General features: G+C 40.0%; 1 protein-coding gene across 1 annotated transcript in view; it reads right to left on the bottom strand.

The window, feature by feature from the left end:
- Positions 1–962: 962 nt before the first annotated feature.
- LOC126765313 (uncharacterized) overlaps positions 963–20,015 on the bottom strand; it is a 32,909-nt gene continuing 13,856 nt past the window's right edge. The window contains exon 3 of the mRNA XM_050483034.1: positions 963–1,789. Within this exon, the coding sequence (XP_050338991.1) occupies positions 1,230–1,789 (560 nt within the window). The 3' untranslated portion in view covers positions 963–1,229. The remainder of the gene's footprint in view (positions 1,790–20,015) is intronic.

Genomic DNA, 20,015 nt, shown 5'->3' with positions numbered 1-20,015 from the left:
TGGACGGCGGTGATGTCAGCCTTTGTCTTTACGAGGACATCAACCAGCTGGGCAGCGGCACCTTCCCAATTAAGGGACCGGACATTCCAGGTGCATGCCCTCAATTCGTAGTCCTTATTTCGTTTGCCATGGTCGTCATCAAAAGGGGGGTCTCTCATCCGAGGCTGGTTGTAGCTCTTCACTGGGGGTGTTTTTTATGTGGCGGGTCCCAAACCCAGCGCACAACCCTTGTAGGGAATGTTTCGCCTTCTCACTTTAGCTCGCCTTCGAACGGATGTTCTTAGGCTACCCAGAGGATACTTGGTCAAAGACCGGAAGTAGTGAGCTGCTTGAGCCATGTGTAAAAGAATCGTTTCTGGCCACTCCCAAGTGAATGGCGATCAGAGAACTTTCCTCACTTGCGTGAACTTCTACACATGACTCCATCCTCCAACCCGGATTCTTTTAAAATAGCTTTGATTAGTGATGTTGGGAAGGCACGAATACTATTTTCCGCTGCTATGAGTATGGGGAATTTGGGTACTTAAAATAACAAACATTTTGCTTTAAATTTTCCAACGCTTATGTTCACTGAGTACCATGTGAGCTCCAACCTTGTCGAAAGCTTTTTCCAAATCCAGGCTTAGAACAGAAACATGGTTACGTGATGCCAAGCTTCACCAGTCTTTATTTAAGGGAGTAAGGGAGATTTTTTAAGATAGGACAGGATATTTTGCTGTACCGGGTGCTTTTCCTTTCAGAGTCGAAAGTGTTGTGTCGAACTCGTTAAGTCTAATAGCGGCTTCAATGTGAAGTGCATGTGGGAAGGTGACGGGTTAGAGTATGTTTAGGTGTATTCCTTTTTGTTCACCCTGATGTCGGTGATATACGCATTTGCAGTCGCACTTGCACCTGGAATGTTTAATTAGCAAATTTTTTTTGAAATAAAGAAGAGATGTATTTCGCTTTCAAATGAATAACTTTATTTTTTTTTCTTTTATAAATGCTTATTTTGTATTCACACCAAATGTTCAAAAAAAGACTTTGTACAAAATTTTATTAGCACTTTGATTTCAATTAACAATTTTAAACTTTTAAACAGCGTTGCTTTGACGGACGTACCGATGGCGAAAACCTTCGAGGTCACGGGTGAAAACGAAAAAAGCGCCCATTCCGATCAGACCAATCCTTTTGTATCGGTTGTGGGTGAAGAAGACTTTGCAACCGTTGCAGAGTGCTCACTACGGCGCTCAGCCCAGTTGGTTTGCGTTGTTGATTACGATGACCGTAGTTTGGCGGAGGTGGTCGCGAGTACGCTCCCCTGGTGTGCCTGGAATGGCGTACTCTTCGGCGCTGGACAGGATCCTCGTTTTGCTGTGCCTGTTATTTATGTGGGTTGCTGGCGGATTGACTCGGCGAGGGAATCGATGAACTAGGGTATGATGAGGGCGTTGACAATATTGGCATGACTCGTCGGTTGGGCAATCGAATGTGGTGTGGGAGTCTGCCAAGCAACTCATGCAATGGCCGTGTGCGCGGGCGATCTGTTGGCGTTGAGCTGTCTTCATGCTTTTGAAGATGGTGCACCTCTTCAGAACATGGGGTCGATGGCATAAGCTGCATCGTGGAGGCAAATTTTCTTCAAATGGATCTTCATTTGTATCCCTAAGTGTTGCAGCAGATGATTGCCTTGGCGGACTCAAGACTCTTCGTGTCCTTGGTACGGCGATGGGTGGAGCTGATGCTCTAGGCGCAGAAATCGCGGACTTCACAGTCTTGGGAGTAATTTGGATGTCTTCTATGTCCATTTCTATTGGAATAGAAATATACTATATTAAAACATTGTATGGTTCATGGATTGAAATATGTAATTGGGTATTTGTTTTTAAAGATAGATACATATATCATTATATACTACACATATTTTTTACGGTTCAATTGTTATCGCTCATTGGTTTTAGGTTTGCATGAATCATTTGTAGAACGGTAGTACTTAGGATTAAACGAATTAATTGACGGGTTTGATTTTATTTTATGCGTTTGATTTCGCGGAGTTTGTAAAATCAGTTATTCGGTGGTCAGAAAGAAATAAAATTTTACCAACGGTCGAGTTAGTTTTTTTTTTTCTTTTTTTTTTTTAAGTAGGGGGAAGCATCAAAAGCCGAAGTGCGGAACTTTAATCCGCTAAACCTAACCTACTCCCAACTCCAGACTCTCCCACGGAACCACCTGATTAGGTATTACTTCGTGGGAGTGATAAGACAATTAAGTGTCCTCTATGACACGGACTGACGGACGCCTATTCTGCTCTATATGTCTAAGTTTTGTCATGATTGACGCTGCCGCATCGCTGACAGCATTCCAGTTCTCAGTGGACTGGCACATAAGTGTCGTCAAATTTTCCACCGTAAAACTACCACCGAGTGTAGTTTTAAGTTTTTCCCTTACACTTAAAAACCGAGGGCAATAAAAGAATACATGCTCAGAGTCTTCTAAGCACTCTGAACACGTCGGACAATTCGGACTAATGTCGTGCTGGAATCTGTACAGGTAGCTTCTAAAGCACCCATGCCCACTTAGTATTTGGGTTAGGTGGAAATCCAGGTCCCCATGTCGTCTGTCGATCCGGGAATGGATGTCCGGTATTAGTCTGTAGGTCCACCGTCCTTTGAGTGAGGTTTGCCACCGCTGCTGCCATATCGTTAAGCTTTTCACTCTCTCTTCTCTTTTGGCTCCTTTAGATGGCTCTGGTAATTTGTATACTCGTTCGTATTCGTCACCCTGGATGTCAATGGGCATCATACTGGCTATTACTTCAGCAGCATCACTTGAAATTGTTCGGAAAGCACTGATAACTCTTAGTGCCGACAGCCTGTGCACTGTGTTTATTTGTCTGGCATATGCTTTGATGCCCAGCGCCTGGATCCATATTGGAGCCGCATATAACATAACCGATCTCATTACCTTTGCGAGTAAAAAACGCCGGTTGGAACGCACGCAGCCTTTATTTGCCATCATTCTTGATAAGGCATTCATGATTTTATTCGCCTTACCTGCAGTGTATTCTAGGTGATCCTTAAATTTGAGCCTTGAGTCTACTATTACTCCTAGATATTTTAGGTGTGGCTGTGAGTGAATCTCGCACTCCCCTATGGTCAGAGATATACTTTCCTCTACTTTTCTTGTACTTATGAGCAATACTTCAGTCTTTTGCTCAGCCAGTTCTAAACTCATTGAGGAGAACCATTGGCGCAAACCGTTTATGCACTCATTACATTTGCTCCGGAGGTCGTCGAGGTGTTTAGCCACTGCTACCACAATAAGGTCGTCTGCGTATGCTACTAATTTAATAGCTTTCGGTTGGTGTCTCCTTAGCACCCCATCATACATTATGTTCCATAGAAGGGGGCCTAGTACCGAGCCTTGCGGTACTCCACTCGAAATTGAGTAGCTCTTAGTGCCTTCATCTGTATCGTATAGTAATCGCCTGTTTTTAAAATAACTCATGACAATTTCCATAAGATATTGAGGAGCACGTATCTCACATAGAGCTTTGATTATGTTTGCCCACTTTGCTGAGTTAAAGGCATTCTTCACATCCAGGGTGATCAGCGCACAATATTTTTTTGTTCCGCCTTTCCATCGCTTGCCACTTACTGCGTATTTCGCAGTGTCAACGACATCGTATAGTGCGTCAATGGTGGACCTCTTTTTCATAAAGCCGTATTGTCTTTCTGATAATCCGCCGGCTTTCTGGATTGCTAATTCCAAGCGGTTTCTTACTATGCTTTCATATACTTTGCCAATAGTGTCAAGCATGCACAGAGGTCGATATGAAGATGGTTCCTCCGGAGGCTTTTTTGGTTTAGGAAGTAGAACCAATCGCTGGACTTTCCATGGGTCGGGAAATATTCCTTCTTTTAAGCACGCATTGTACATTTTTACGAATAATTTAGGTTTCAGTATCATGGCTTCCTTTAGGGCTCTGTTTGGAATGCCATCTAATCCAGGCGCTTTGCTGCTTTTAATTTTTCCGGCTATGGCCAATATTTCTTCTTCACTAACTGGCAGTGGCGACTCTCTGACTTCGGTTCGAGGCTTAGCATAAGTAATACTATCGTGTTTTGGAAACAAAGTTTCGACGACATTTCTCATAAAGGATGCGCTTTTGGGAGGTTGTGCTTTATTTTTGAATTTTGACATACATATTTTGTATGCTGTTCCCCAGGGGTCTTCGTTTGCTTCCTCACAGAGTTTTTCAAAACACTTCTTTTTACTACGACAAATGGCTGACTTCAGAAGCTTCTTTTGACCTTTAAATATAATCCTAAGACTGCTTTCATTTTCTTCACTCCGATTACGTTGTAGGCGGCGTCTAGCTGAGTTGCAGAGTTTTCTGAGCTCAGCTATTTCTTCATTCCACCAATACACTGGCCTTCGGTTGTTGTGGTGTGCTGTCCTACGCATCGTTGCGTCGCAAGCTGTGGACATTTTTTTTCGCACTGCGGATACCAAGTGCGCGGCGTCTTCGAATTGTATATTTTCTGAACTCCAGACCATCTCAAAAAGTTCGGCATCAAAGTCTTTTTGTTTCCAAGTTCGTTTTTGGCATGTGCTCCTGCTGCGGCGTTCCGTCCCTCCGGCATATGAGACTTCGGCAATAATAGCCATGTGGTCACTATTTGTAAATGTGTCAGACACCGCCCACTTAATGTGCCTACTAAGGGCATCGTTGGCGAACATGAGATCGATTATGGAGCCTTTGTTACCTTTTTGAAATTTATTTTGCGTTCCGCTATTCAGGATCGTAAGATTCGTTTGGCCGAGGAATTCAAGTAGTAGACGCCAACGGTGGTTTGTGCGCCTACTACCCCAAGCGGTCGACCACGCATTGAAGTCGCCTGCGATTATAATTGGGGATTTTCCTCTGGTTTCTAGCGCAAGTTCCAGGAGGAAGTCTTCAAAATCCTTAATTGAAGCACTGGGAGGAGCATAGCAGCTAACAAAGTAAATGCCTCGTATATTTGCCCATGTGAAAAAATTAGTCGAGTTAGTATGCCAGTTAGTGTTCGTACATCTACCACTCTAATATGACCATCTCATTCCCGATGTACCTTTTCAATGCGGCCTAGTCGCCATTCGTTTGGGGGAAGGCATTCGTCCTGTATGCTGACGCACTCGCCTGTACTGCGTTCCTTCTGGATCGTTTTCCATCTATATCTCTTATGGAGATCTTTAAGATAGTCCTCCTTTCATCTGTGGCTGAATTCATGATGGAGAATCTTGATTCTTTCCCATCGATTTATTAAAGTGAATGAGTCTCCTTCTATCTCAGGTATGGCGAGAATAGGAGCTCCTGGTGTAAGAGCTGTGAAATCGGAGGGATCTTGCGAGAGGGGTGATATAGGTCTTGAATTTAATACGGCTTCGTTACGAGTGAGTAGTGTAGTAAACTCCTCATAATTGAATTTATGATTACCAGCCGTTTTCTTTAAATGGGACTTAAAGCTTTTTACTGCTGATTCCTAAAGTCCGCCCATATGTGGAGAACATGGAGGTATAAGCTGCCAATCGATCCCTTGGGGTGCATATTTTTTAACAATTTCGGGGGATACTTCTTTCATGAAGTTTATGAATTCTTTCTCGGTGGCTCTTTGAGCTTCGATAAAGTTTTTCTCATTGTCGCTCATAATCTTTGATAGAAATCCGCGTCGTCCGACAAAGCGTGCAAATGCTGCGAGAAAAGCCGCAGTTGTCAGATCTGAACAAAGGTGCACTGCCTTTGTCGTGAAACATACAAAGACAGCCACATGCCCTTTTCTCAATGAAGAAGATTTTAACATCGAGGCCTTTATCTGGAAAGGTCCAGCAAAATCGACCCCAGTAATAGTAAAAGGCAGAGCATAATTGCAGCGTTCAGGTGGTAAAGCTGCCATGATCTGCGTACGCATTTTATGTTTGTACAAGGTACATTGTTTACACACAAAAATCGTCTTTTTAAGTTGTGGCTTTAGTCGCGGTATATAAAATTCTTCTCGGACCATTTGCTGCATCAAGCGATGCTCACCATGTAGTGTAAGCTGGTGAAGGTATATTAAGAATAAATGAGTAAAACGGGAATTCTCAGGTATTATAACGGGATGCCGTTCGTTGTAACTGTGGTTGGAATTCGCTAATCTTCCATTTGCCCTTATTAATCCCTTAGCGTCCAAGAATGGATTTAAGACGAGAAGAGAACTTTCCTTTTCGAGTGGTCGTCTTCCGACCAACTGTGCTTTCTTTCGACTGAAATAGCGAGTTTGGGTGTAAGTAATGAGACTAACTTTGGCATGATGCAAATCGGTATGCGTTAGTTGTACGCAAGGATCATTTGGTATCCCTTTAATTTTTTTTTTAAGTCTTTGGGTGAATTTGTGCATGTAAGCGACTACTTTTAGTGCTCTAGGAAATGAAGAAAATCGGTGGAGAATATCATCCTCTTCTGGAGTGATATGAAAATTTTCAATTTTCCGACTTTCCGGTGGTATTATATTCCAAGCGGTGGACATTGGCCAGAATTCTTGTAATTCTGTTAGCCATGTGAGACGTTTAGACCAGAGTGTAGTGCTGGTGAGGTGCAGTGGCTTGCAACCTCTTGTCCCAAGATCCGCTGGGTTATCTGCACTTGCAGCATGTTGCCATTTTGCTAGGCTAGATACAAGAGGTGTGCAGATATTTTATTATCGTACTGAGTGCGTACGTAAACTGTTGCGCAATAAGCCGTTTCCTAGGCATCACAGAAACCGTGTAATTCTGCGTTAATGTTAGGGGTGAAATTTACCCATCGAGGGATTCGAATTTCTGATATAGTAAGCAAATTGCCAGCAATTTGAACCCATTTTGTTAAACGCACAGGTTTTGCCTGTTCATCCTTTTCAGTGCCATCTTGCCACAGTTCTTGAATGAGGATTTTCGCTTAATCATTATTGGCAATTATTGGCCATAATTGACATTGCTGATATTGACTCAATGTATATGAGAATTTATCTGTTATCGCATTCCATTGAATCCCTAGGGTTTTTTTTGTGCTGGCCGTTTCAAATTTAAGGAAATCTGTATCTAATAAGTCTTCCTTTTTTATGTTTTTTAATATTTCGAGTTGATTTGATGTAATTTTCTTTAGGGGGAATCCCGCTGAATTTAGTGCTTTGATCACTTGAGATAGTGATTCGCACACTAATGACAGACTGTGGCCTGATAGAATATCATCAACGTATTTTTGCGTTTGTAACACAGAAGTTGCTAAGAGCAAATTTGTTTCACACGTTTTTGCCACTTCATGCAGTGTCCTAATCGCCAAATAGGGCGCGCAATTGATGCCAAAGGTGACGGTTTTAAGTTTGTAGTCGCTTATTGGACTATTACTTGATTTGCGGGAGACTATACGCTGGAAATCTTGGTCATCTTTATGTACTAGAGTTTGTCTGTACATTTTCTCTACATCCCCATTAAGAACATATGTATTTAAACATGCTCACATTTTGGTATTAGCAGCATGAGAGCAGGTTGTAAGGTTAGGCCAGTGTATAGTATGTCGTTGAGTGATTTGCCTGAGCTTGTACACTTTGAGGCATTGAAAACCACTCGTACTTTTGTTGTGATTTTATCAGGTCGTAATAACCCGAGATGTGGCAGATAAAAATATAAATATTTACTTTTAGATACTTTTTCACATGGTACAGCTTCTTCCATATGATTGAGGTCTAGATATTCGTCCATCACATTATCATATGCTGATTTAAGCTTACTTTTCTTGATCAGGCTTTTTTCCAGGCTTAGAAATTGCTGGACTGTTGATATTCTAGAGTGTGTTTGAAAGGGAGTCGCACAACATAACGACCATTTTCGTTTCTTGTTGTTGTGGACTTGTAATAGGCTTCGCATGTCTGGTCTTCTTCTGAAAGTTGGGTAGTCTGAGGTAATTCTTCTACTTCCCAGAACTTTTTGAGTTCATTATTTAAATATTCGTTTGAAATATTTTCAACTTCAGTTGTAAAATAATTAATTTTTTCTGTGACTTGGCCACTTAATATCCAACCAAAGATTGTATTTTGGGCTAACAATTTATTGGATATTTTTTCTATACCTTCAAGAATTATTTGAGGTATTAAGTCACTACCTAATAGTGATGGGGTATGTGGTATGGCAGTTGGGATCTTCTAATTTGAGATTTGAGCATTTTTCCCATTGTTTACGATACTGCCTGCTTCCCCTTTTGTTTAGTACCTGAGATGGTACAGCTTTTGAGCTCGTGAATGTTTAGGATGGTTTATGTATACGTCAGTGAACATGTCCCGGAAGGACGGCCATTGCTCATAACCTCCGTGAAAAACTTCAGTATCACAAGCTGGTACTTTCAAGAATATACCTGTATCTAGGTCTTATTTTTGAGTCGTAACTACTCTCGGAGGAGGAGTAGTGGCTCCTCGTAATTACGTATTGTTCGAGGCAGTTTTCATATTTAGTTGTCGCCGAAGCTTTTATATTTTCTGGAAGTTCAGCATCGTTAGTATCTAGTACTGTATCGTATACTGCCAGAAGGCGTGCCCATATACCATCTATACTTTGAATTTTTTAGTTTAAAACTGCCTCAGTATTGTCACTAATAGGGGAAGCCGAAAATCTTGTGCAGTATCTAATAAAACTGTCACTTTCAGTTATGAACCTTGACACTGAATTATCTTTGGTTCTTTTTTATTTGGCTCCCTGCTTTGAGCGTGTAGCTTCTGCAGGCGTGCTTTGTGAAATTTTTTAAATATTTCGTTTGAAATAGAATTGTAAAATTGGTTTAAAAAAAATATGTAAAATATGTTTGTAAATATTTCGTTTGAAATACAATTGTAAAAATCGTATTGTGAAAAAATGTGTAAAAAAAATCGGTTCCCACGTTCCGCTGGATTTCCAAAGAATCACGCCACACTGCGCTAGATGTATCGTCAGCACTTTTGCGAGTGGAACGGATGCGCGTGTCTTTTGATTGCTTTAAATGTTATTGCTGCTAACTCCTCCCTTCTTAAAATCAATTGTCCTCAATTGATCAAGAATATGGTAAGTTGTAATTGAAGTATGTTAAGGGGTTTGCTGTTTTTGGTACTATTTCTGGTACTGCTGGGTCCTTACCCTTGGACGATGTTTCTGATGTAAAGCTTGTTTGCAGGATTATCTTCTTTCTCCTAAGGCAGAAGAATATTATTGAAAAAGCTGCTAGTGTGAGAATGGCCATGATTGCCACAGAAGTTTGAGTGGTATTCGTATTATTCTGAAGCAATCCAAACGTTTTATGTTGTCTATGAATAACTCGTGGATTGATTCCAATTACAAAAGATTTATTCTTTCCTTTTCCGCTGGAGCAAATTGTGTTCTGACTGGTAACGCCCCGGTTAAAAGCGTTTCGCCATTGTAGAAAGAATCGTTATTTATTTTTATGGTAAGATTGCGGAATTTTACGACGAATGTGCCTGCAACAGATATTTCTTCCAGGCTATTGTTTACGGTGCAATTAAAGATGTTTAGTAGAATTAGTCCAGGTTGAAGTATTTCTATTGGTTTAACATGATTTGCGTTGCTATATTGACAAGTTGGATTTTGTTTGTTTTTTTTTGTTTGTTTAATTGTTTTGTGTCGTATTCTAATGCAGCAAAATCGTCGTGATCTGGGGTTCCGGCTAAATATTTCCATGCTGTACCCAGGATGTTAATTGATCTTCTAATTTTGCTACCTGATGGTTTAATAGATTTAATTGCTTCTTTGGTTTGTTCTATTTCTTGTTTTAAAGTTGAGTAAAATATACTGTTTGTCTGTATGTTTTTGTCCGTGAATTGCTTTACCTCTGCCAAAAATTGTTCGTACAGTTCAACGTTGATAAGGTGAAAATGCGTCTGTTTTATTTAATTTTATTACTTAGCTTTTAATATTACCCTTATGAACTACCCTATTTGGCTCGGTCTGTACCGTAGTCGACCTGTTTTCCTTAACTACTTCTTTTTACTAGGTGAGATTTTAGTTCCTAACCTATTGTGGACCTTCACGTAAATCGTTTCTCCTGGATTATAATCAATAATTGGTTGTAATTTGCTATTGTGATTTTTAAGATCTTGTTGTTGTTTATCTTTTATTCTTTGAATATTATCTTATCTAGCTTTTTCGAATTGTTCGGGATCTGTGCTTACCGTACGACCGAAAAAACTTTCTATTGGTCTATTATTAATTGTGCTGTGAATTGAGTAATTATATTCATAGACAGCTCTGTCTAAAAGTTGTGCAAATGATTGATCTCGATTTTCGGCTTTTAGACAACGCATAATCTCGGAAAGTGTTGAATGGAATCTCTCGATTTGGCCATTCACTGCACTTTTATATGGCGGGGATTTGAAAATTTGAAGGTTTAATATGTCTTCCAACATAAAAGTAATAGTCGCTGAATTGAATGCCCTTTCGTTATCAAAAATTACGGTTTTGGGTGCTCCAAACTGAAAGAGAAGTTCCCTTAGAGGTTCTTTTATGTCTTGAGTAGCTTTTGATTTTATTAATTTTACCTGCGCATATTTTGAGAATTTATCAACAGCAGTGAGCACGAGATTGCCTTCAGTTTTGTAAATATCTATATGCACTATATGTCCTGCATATGAGGGGATAGGTGTCTCTTTTAAGACGGGCTTATTAGGGTGTCTATCGTACTTATTTGTTTTACAAATACTACATTGTTTAACTATTTTATTTATTTTGTTATTCATGCTGGGGAAAAAATATTTCTCTAGTATATGAGATTTATTCTCTCTACCATTACGATGAGCTCTTCTGTGTGTTTCTATGATAATTTCTTCCTGCCTTTGTTCTTCTAATACATCTTCTACCTTTCTTCGTGCAAACCTAATACGATATTTATTGAAGTGGATTGAAAAAACTTCTTGTATTATTCCCACTATTGGTTCGGGAGCGCTGATCCCATTTATTACTGAAGGGTTTAAATATTTTTTCAATAAAGATATGATTGTCTCCTCGAAAAATTCTATTTCTGTTATAGTGTGACGGTGAATAGTTGGAAAAACAATTTGAAATTTATAGCTTGATTCTGTAGACCAATTGAAAAATATCTGATTTTTGAAAACGTTCATTGGTACATGCACGAATTGAATCAAGTTTTGACCTGAACTGTCATCGCTATGCGTCATAACCGACATTGAATTTATTTGTTGCTGTGCTGTAATTCTTGATAGTGCATCAGCCACAACGTTAGTTCGACCAGTTTTATGAAATATTTCGTGATTATACTCTTCTAGTTCTGCCTTCCATCGTTTCATTTTACTATTTGTATTTTTGTTGCTTAAAACAAAAGTTAGGGGCTGATAGTCTGTAAAGATTTTGACCTTAGCGTGCCCGTACAAAAAATTCCGTAGAGTGGATAATGCCCAGACAATGTCTAGCATTTCCTTCTCGTTTGCGGCGTAATGTTCCTCCGCCTTACTTAGAGTTCGCGAAATAAAAGAAATAGGTTTTCCACTTTGGGAAAGAACGGCACCAAGTGCAAAATTTGAGGTATCAGCTGTGAGCTCAAAATCGTTATTGTAATTTGGAAAAGATAAAATTACCTCATCCGAAACCAATGTATTTTTAATTTTCTGAAATGCTTCTTTAGCTTGTTCATTGAATTCAATCGGTACTTTTGCGGACTTGATTTTTGAAATTCGGCCTTCTTCGCCTCTTAGTAAGATTGTTAATGGCTTTGCTAATTTCGCGTAATCGCGAATAAATCTACGATAATAGCCGGATAGGCCTAAAAATGAACGCAATTCTTTAATATTTTGGGGTTCGGGAAAATTAGTAATTGCTTCTACCTTTTTTGGGTTAGTTCTAATGCCCTCTTGTGATACTATAAATCCTAAGAATTCTACATCCTTTTGAAAAAAGTGACATTTGTCCAGTTAAATCTTCATATTTGCTTCCTCTAAAGTTTCGAAAACTTTTCGAAGATTCTGTAAGTGTTCTTCTTCAGATTTTCCGAATATTAGTGGTTAAAAACGAATTGTCGCCTAAATGCGATAACATACCCTCTATTTCGGGTATCAGATATTTATCCGCTATAGTTAAACTATTTAATTTCCTATAATCGATCACTAACCTATACTGTTTATTTCCACTGGAATCGGGTGAAATTATAAGGGGATCTGGATGGTCTTATAATGCCATCGTTTAGTAGTTTTTCCACCTGTTTCTCTATTTTGCCTCTAAGCGATGCTGGATATGGATAAAACTTACTATATATTGGAGAATCGGATGACTACTTTGATAGTATAAGTTAACCGTTCATCCGGTTCTGAAAATAAGTTAGGATGTTCTGTAACCAATTTCTGTAGAGTTATTTTTTGATGGGGAGTAATGTTGTCATCGTGTATTTTGATAGCATTTACTGCATCTGTTCTTTAATTAACATTTTAAAATTATTTTTAATTGTCAAGGTTCCCTCTCTAATGTTAATTACAGCATCTAGCTGCCGAAAGCTATCATAGCTCAAAATGCCATGAAAAGTTTTTAAAGGTGGTAGTATAAAGAATTTTAAAGTTGCTGTTTGATTAAAAAGCTGTAAAAATGTGTGGTGTTTTATTTCTATATCACCAGCAATAGTTTTCGCTAAAAATATATCTTTGTTTTCTAGTACTTTTTTTTGCTAAATTGGGTTGAATATAATTCTGGCTGGAGCCAGTGTCAATTAAAAATTTGAATATTTCGCCGCTTTTCGTGCGGCATTCAAAGTAAGGCAACGAAGAGCTTTTTAACCTAAAAAATGAATATCGCTATATTCGTAATATTGTCTTTCATCCTGTATATTGTCGTCCGCCACACCCAAATAATCATTCAGATTATCTTCTGAGCCTGTGTTCGAGGTAGCGCTTGGAGTATTACTTATATGAAAATAGCGTTGTGCCTTTTGTGGCTTCAGATTTCTTTCGGAAGTGGTCTGTGGTGGCCTTTTGCCGAATAATAGATTATTTTGTGGCCGGTTCATATAGTTAATGCGGCGCGAGCGCAAAGTTTCATCTATCTCCATAGGCACCGGCGGTTTTGGGGGCGCATAGCCGGTTGGTTAAAGTGTGTTTGTGCATTTAAGTTCCGATTAAATCTTTGATTTGGAAAGTTATGTGAAATAAGTTGTGGTTGGTTAAATTGTGTTTGTGCATTTAAATTCTGATTAGATCTTTGATTAGGAAGATTTTGTGAAATAATTTGTGGTTGTGGCTGTGGTAAGTAAGCAATTTCGGGGAAGAAATTTTGTTGGTTTACTTGCCTCCGAAAATTTCTTGACGGTAAAGGTGGTAGTTTAGGCAAGTCGCCGTTGAGGCCGCGCACAAACGTATCTAGCGCCTTGTTTCTGTATGTGTGAGTAAGAAGATTACGAGCCTCGCTACCCACCTCCATACAGCCTAGTTTATTAAGTATTAAAGATAAACTAGAATACACGGCCTAGTAAAATTCTTCAATTGACCTATTTCCCTGAACCAAAGAAGTCATTTGGTATTCTAGGGTGGATACATCACGCTTGTCGGCGTAATGTAAAGTTAGACACTTACAAATAGCACCCCAGTCTAAGGGTGTATTATATGACTCAAGGGCAGCATCCGCGTTGCCGACGATTTTATTTCTTATCACGTTAAGGATTCCGTAGAATTTAGGTGTGCCCTTACTCTCTTCGTAAATATTTAATATTCGATTTACACTTTTTTTCCACGAATTGAATTCGGCGGGATTTCCCGAGCATTCGCGTAAACATTTTACCAGATCAGGTATCTTGTCTAAATCTGATAAGTTGCTTGCATGTTCTATATTGATGGTTTCGTCGCAAGTGTCTGCTAAGCCCGCATTCGGGTTAAGGGTTGCCCTAACTATGCTGGGCCCTTGCCTGTTTACCACGTCTAAAGCTACCCTTCCTATTAGGTTTACGAGGTCATCTTCGTTTATTGTAACGTTAGCTGATCCTGAATTTCCTGCAGGATCATTCGCCCTGAGATCTGGTGGACGAACCAGATTATTTGGGTTCGACATTGTTTATTTTGTTGTGTCTGTTAAAGAGTTCGTTTTATATTTTTTCTCACTGTCCACTACTCTTTACGTATCAGTTTCTTTTCTACTTCAATAACGTTTCAGTTTTTGCTCTTACAAATTAATGCTTAAAGGTTTTATTTCAATTTTAGTTTGGTAAAAAAAAAATTTCACAATCTGGGTTTCACTTAATGTTCTTAATTAGTAATTATCACTTCACTTACAATACAATAACGACTTTCATTCTTTGACTCTTGATATTGTTGGTTGTTAATGTTGATAGGTGCTGATGAGTTGGCTTGCGTCCAACGCGTTCTTTTTGCTCTGCTACTAAGGGGCCTGATCTCACACTAGCACAGTTGTTTTTATTATCACTCCACGTTCTCCGAAGAAGGATTCTTAACGCCTTTTGTTTTCCTTCGCGACGTAGGAGCTTATTTTAGCTCGGGCGCCAGTTATGGGTTTACTTGTCGAAAGTAAAAATTATCTTCTTTTTCTGGTCTTCTGGTCTGCTGACATCGGTTCCCACGTTCCGCTGGATTTCCAGAGAATCACGCCACACTGCGCTAGACGTATCGTCAGCACTTTTGCGAGTAGAACGGATGCGCGTGTCTTTTGATTGCTTTAAATGTTATTGTTGCTAACTTATATATATTTGTATATATGTTTATAAAAGTGTGTACAATATAGCAGAAAACGCTAAATGCACATAAATGTATTTATCTATCGGTAACCGTTCGATGAGAGCGCGGAAAAAAATTATATATATGTATATAATATGTTATATATTGATAGATTATAAGCATTCGTTCCCAGGTAAATATGTATTAATTGTTTTATATGGATCTCTTTGTGATTGCGGTATAAATTTCGGCGGGAAACATGCAAATGTAAAAGTAAATATGTGTACACACATAAATTTCGCTTATTATCTTTTGTGGTTCTCTCTTTTGCCTTTGCGTGAGTACGAAAAGCTTGATAAGCTGGCCGACAGGGGTAATGCTCGAAAATTCTACGAACAAATGCGGCGGCTTACAGAAGGTTTCAAAACCGGAGCATACTCTTGTAGAACCCCCAAAGGAGATCTAGTCACCGATGCCCAGAGCATACTTAAATTATGGAAGGAACACTTCTCTTGGCTGCTGAATGGTAGTGAACGCACAACGCCAGGAGAAGGCGAACCCGATTCCCCCATCCATGACGATGGAGCAGACGTTCCATTGCCCGACCATGAAGAAATTCGAATAGCAATTACCCGCCTGAAGAACAACAAAGCGGCGGGAGCAGATGGATTACCGGCCGAGCTATTCAAACACGGTGGCGAAGAACTGATAAGGAGCATGCATCAGCTTTTTTGTAAAATATTGTGGGACGAAAGCATGCCCAACGATTGGAATTTAAGTGCGCTCTGCCCAATCCAATCCTAATCTGCGCCAACTACCGAGGGATAAGCCTCCTCAACATCGCGTATAAGGTTCTGTCGAGCGTATTGTGTGAAAGATTAAAGCCCACCGTCAACAAACCGATTGGATCTTATCAGTGTGACTTTAGACCTGGGAAATCAACAACCGCCAGATATTCACCGTGCGCCAAAAGTTGGAAAAGACCCGTGAAAGGAGAATTGACACACACCACCTCTTCGTCGATTTCAAAGCTGCTTTCGACAGCACGAAGAGGAGCTGCCTTTATGCCGCGATGTCTGAATTTGGTATCTCCGCAAAACTAATACGGCTGTATAAACTGACGATGAACAACACGAAAAGCTCCTTCAGGATCGGGAAGGACCTCTCCGAGCCGTTCGATACCAAACGACGTCTCAGACAAGGCGACTCCCTATCGTGCGACTTCTTTAACCTGCTTCTGGAGAAAATAGTTCGAGCTGCAGAACTAAATAGAGAAGGTACCATCTTCTATAAGAGTGTACAGCTACTGGCGTATGCCGATGAAATTGATATCACCCCGCGCCGTTAGTTCTGCTTTCTCCAGGCTGGACAAGGAAGCACAGAAAATGGGTCTGGCAGTGAACTAGGGCAAAACGAAATATCTCCTGTTGTTTAACTCCCCAATTGGGTAGGGTATGCACAACTCACTTACACCCGCGATTAAGCATACAAATGAAAATGCACGAGTAATTTGTGTGCAATTAACTTTAATTTTCGATATTTTAAAATACAATATAAGTTTAAATATTTGCAAATTAAATTGGAACTGTAGTATTGTTGGTTGTTGTTGTTGAATCAAGTTAAGTTCTGGCGAATTTGTACAACGAACGAAAGCTGCTAACAGCGCAGTATAGAGCGGGATATATCAAAAAAAAGTAATGTCTACGCGGCGCAGTGGGGAATCGAAAAAGTGTCGAACGAATTGCGTAAGCGAATGTGTCTGCTATCCCGTTGTCCCTCCCTTTTGTTTAGTGGGTTGGTGTAATGATGAGGTGAGTTCTGTTGTAGTGTCATCAGCAGCTGTGGTGAATTGAGCTCTGTTATTAGAATGCGCCCCTTTTACCGAGTAGAGGGGTTGGATGCTTAACTCATTTAAACACCTGTCATCAAACAAACAGTCGTCGCACTCGCGACTTGGCTCTCACGTCACTGTTACAACTGTCAATGTGTTTTACGTGGGTATCTGCCTACGAAGGCTCAAATCCACGGTGCTATCTATTGCTAGTAGCACATAGATCAAATTAATGCGTCGATCAGCGCCCCAAAGTGTAAGTGCATGCACAACACTACTCTCTGGAAGAAACCAAGGTATGAGTGCCGCCCCACACACATACACTTTGGTTCCAATCGGTTCGGGTGAAAACCAAAGGAGACACCCTAGCTACCTTGGTCGGGTTCGAGGCCCATCTAAAACCCCTGCCGTACTCTGGGTCCGGCACCCGGCCGCAGTGCGACTCCACATTGGACTATTGCCCTTCATGCATTTAGGTTTAAACCACAGCCACCACGAATCTCCCCAAAGGGCCAAAACCCAATGAGCAGACTGAAGCGAACTTCAGGGGCGGCTGCTCCCCGTGGTACCATGTTTTAGTCTTTGGTGTGACCTGTATCCCAAGCTTGCGCTTAAGCTACTGCCAGTCGAGCCCCCAAGAATTCCAAGGAATTTTTAAGAACCCGACGGACTGTGTTGTCCGTCAAATCCATTTAGTGTTTGTTATATAATCGCAAACCCATTCAAAGAATATGATAGTATCTCAATATCACTGTTACAGTCATAACTTTGAAGTTGTAGATAATTTCGTCTATTTAGGAACCAGTATTAACACCACCAACAATGTCAGCCTGGAAATCCAACGCAGGATTGCTCTTGCCAACAGGTGCTACTTCGAACTAAGTAAGCAATTGAGAAGTAAAGTCCTCTCTCGACTAACAAAAGCCAAACTCTATAAGTCGCTCCTAATTCCCGTTCTGCTATGTGGTGCAGAGGCTTGGACGATGACAGCAACCGATGAGTCGACGTTACGAGTTTTCGAGAAAAATGTTCTGCGAAAGATTTTTGGTCCTTTGCGCATTGACTACAGCGAATATCGCATTCGATGGAACGATGAGCTGTACGAGATATACGACGACATTGACATAGTTCAGCGAATAAAAATACAGAAAATCCAATTGGCGCCACGTAGCGAAAAGAAGAAACGACTGGCGCGCTGTTGTTAACTCGGCTATAATCGCGTAAGCGGTGTCTACGCCAATTAAGAAGAAGAAGTTTGTAGACACCAATTAAGCGAAAAGGCAGGTCGTTGAACCTCCACGTTTTTTAATTTATGTATGTACCATTTGATTGTTTAATTACATAGGCATGTACACATATTGTGTGTTGGAATAAAAATCCGGAAATATATATACATATATTATTAATATATATATACATATGTATTTTTTTTTGTTTGTTCACCTTTGCTTTTTTGTTGTACACGATCCTGCTTGTTACTTATTAGCCCAAGGGGTATCGCCGGATAGTTGCAAATAGGTATACTCGACTTTGTCAAATTTTAATTTAATTTTATTTTTTGAGTGATGTTGCGGTTTGTTTGGAAACACAAAATAAGCTTATAGGCAGTTCGAACCTTTTTTCAGTTATTTCTCTACATACTTACATACATATATACCAAACTGTTTTACTGTCTATCTATATATTGTATGTATATATTTTTTTTGTTAAGAACAGTTGGGTTTTTTATAAGTATCTGTATGCCGAAATATTAGTAGCTGTTAATTAAAAGAAAAAAATACATACATATGTATATACATGTGTGCATAAAACTTCAATTTTAAAAATTAAATTGGACTGGACTCACATTAATTTCCGAAAAGGGTCTTTCAGAGGGGTGAGATACGTATGTTTATATTATTTCTCTTCCTTCTTCCTTCTTCCGTCTCGTTCTCTGAGTTTAATAATAAAGAGTACTTCAAACCCTTATATACAATTTTTTGGTAATCTTACGTTTCTAATTAAATATATATGTAGGACTGTGTAAACGGACAATAAGACTGAAACAGAAATGCAACACTGCGTAGAGAACAGATGTGACAGCAGTGAACGGACTGGAATGACAACGAAACAGTAGGTACGAAGACGAATTAAAGACAGACGAATTAAAGACAGACAAACGTTTGTGTTGCGATTATCGGCGATTAAACACAAAGATAGTTCGCGATAACTTCCCGATGCCAAATATCGACGATGCTATCGAAAAGTAAAGGGTGCTAATGTTTTTACGACACTAGATCATAGGAATGGATTTTTCCATGTCCCAGTGGAGCCTTCCTCAAGGAAGTACACCGCATTCGTTACATACAACGGGCAATGCGAATTCCAATACGTGCCTTTTGGTACATCGAATTCGCCGGCAGTTTTTTCAAGGTTTATTTCAGCAGTATTTAGAGATCTTATACAAGACGATACTGTGGTGGCTAACATGGACGATTTAGTCATTCCCTCCAAGGATTACACTGAAGGCGCACATAGTTTAGAACGAGTTCTACGAAGAGCTGAAGAATATGGTTTGCGGATGAAATGGGACAAATGTCAGTTCCTTATAAGTAAAATAGACTTTCTAGGCTATGTTATAGAAGACGGTTCGATTAAACCATCCGATGCAAAAACGAAAGCGATTAGGAATTTCCCATTGCCACATGACCAGAAGGCTTTGCAGAGATTACTGGGATTGACATCATACTTTAGAAGATTTATCGATAGATATGCTGTAATAGCCAAACCGCTGTCGGATCTACTCAGGAAAGAGGCTAAGTTCGAGTTGCGCGACAAGCAGTTGAAGGCATTCCAGAAGTTGAAGTCAGCATTGATCAGCGCACCAGTCCTAATGTTATACAATCCGAAAGCAGTGACTGAGGCACATACAGACGCTTGTATGTTCGGGTACGGAGCAGTGCTACTTCAGAAGGATTTCACATGACCAGAAGGCTTTGCAGAGATTCCTGGGATTGACATCATACTTTAGAAGATTTGTCGATGGATATGCTGTAATAGCCAAACCGCTGTCGGATCTACTCAGGAAAGAGGCTAAATGCGAGTTGCGCGCCAAGCAGTTGGAGGCATTCCAGAAGTTGAAGTCAGCATTGATCAGCGCACTAGTCCTAATGTTATACAATCCGAAAGCAGTGACTGAGGTACATACAGACGCTTGTATGCCCGGGTACGGAGCAGTGCTACTTCAGAAGGATTTCGAGATCAAGCGTTCCATCCAGTTCAATACATGAGTCGGAAGACAAAACCAGCAGAGGAAAAGTACCATTCGTACGAACTCGATTATAGAAGCACTTAAGAAGTGGAGAGTATATTTGGTGGGGATAAGTTTTAAGATAGAAACAGATTGCAATGCAGTCAAGCATGGAGTACTGTATAAGGATTCAACAAGAGAACTCCTGGTAGTTCTATCAGTTATGGAAAACGAAATCATCAACATGGCACATAGGCAAGGACACTTTTCCATCAAGAAA

This window comes from Bactrocera neohumeralis, unplaced genomic scaffold (assembly GCF_024586455.1).
Source record: "Bactrocera neohumeralis isolate Rockhampton unplaced genomic scaffold, APGP_CSIRO_Bneo_wtdbg2-racon-allhic-juicebox.fasta_v2 cluster10, whole genome shotgun sequence".
Classification (NCBI taxonomy): domain Eukaryota; kingdom Metazoa; phylum Arthropoda; class Insecta; order Diptera; family Tephritidae; genus Bactrocera; species Bactrocera neohumeralis.
This window is presented reverse-complemented; position numbering and strand designations above follow the sequence as displayed.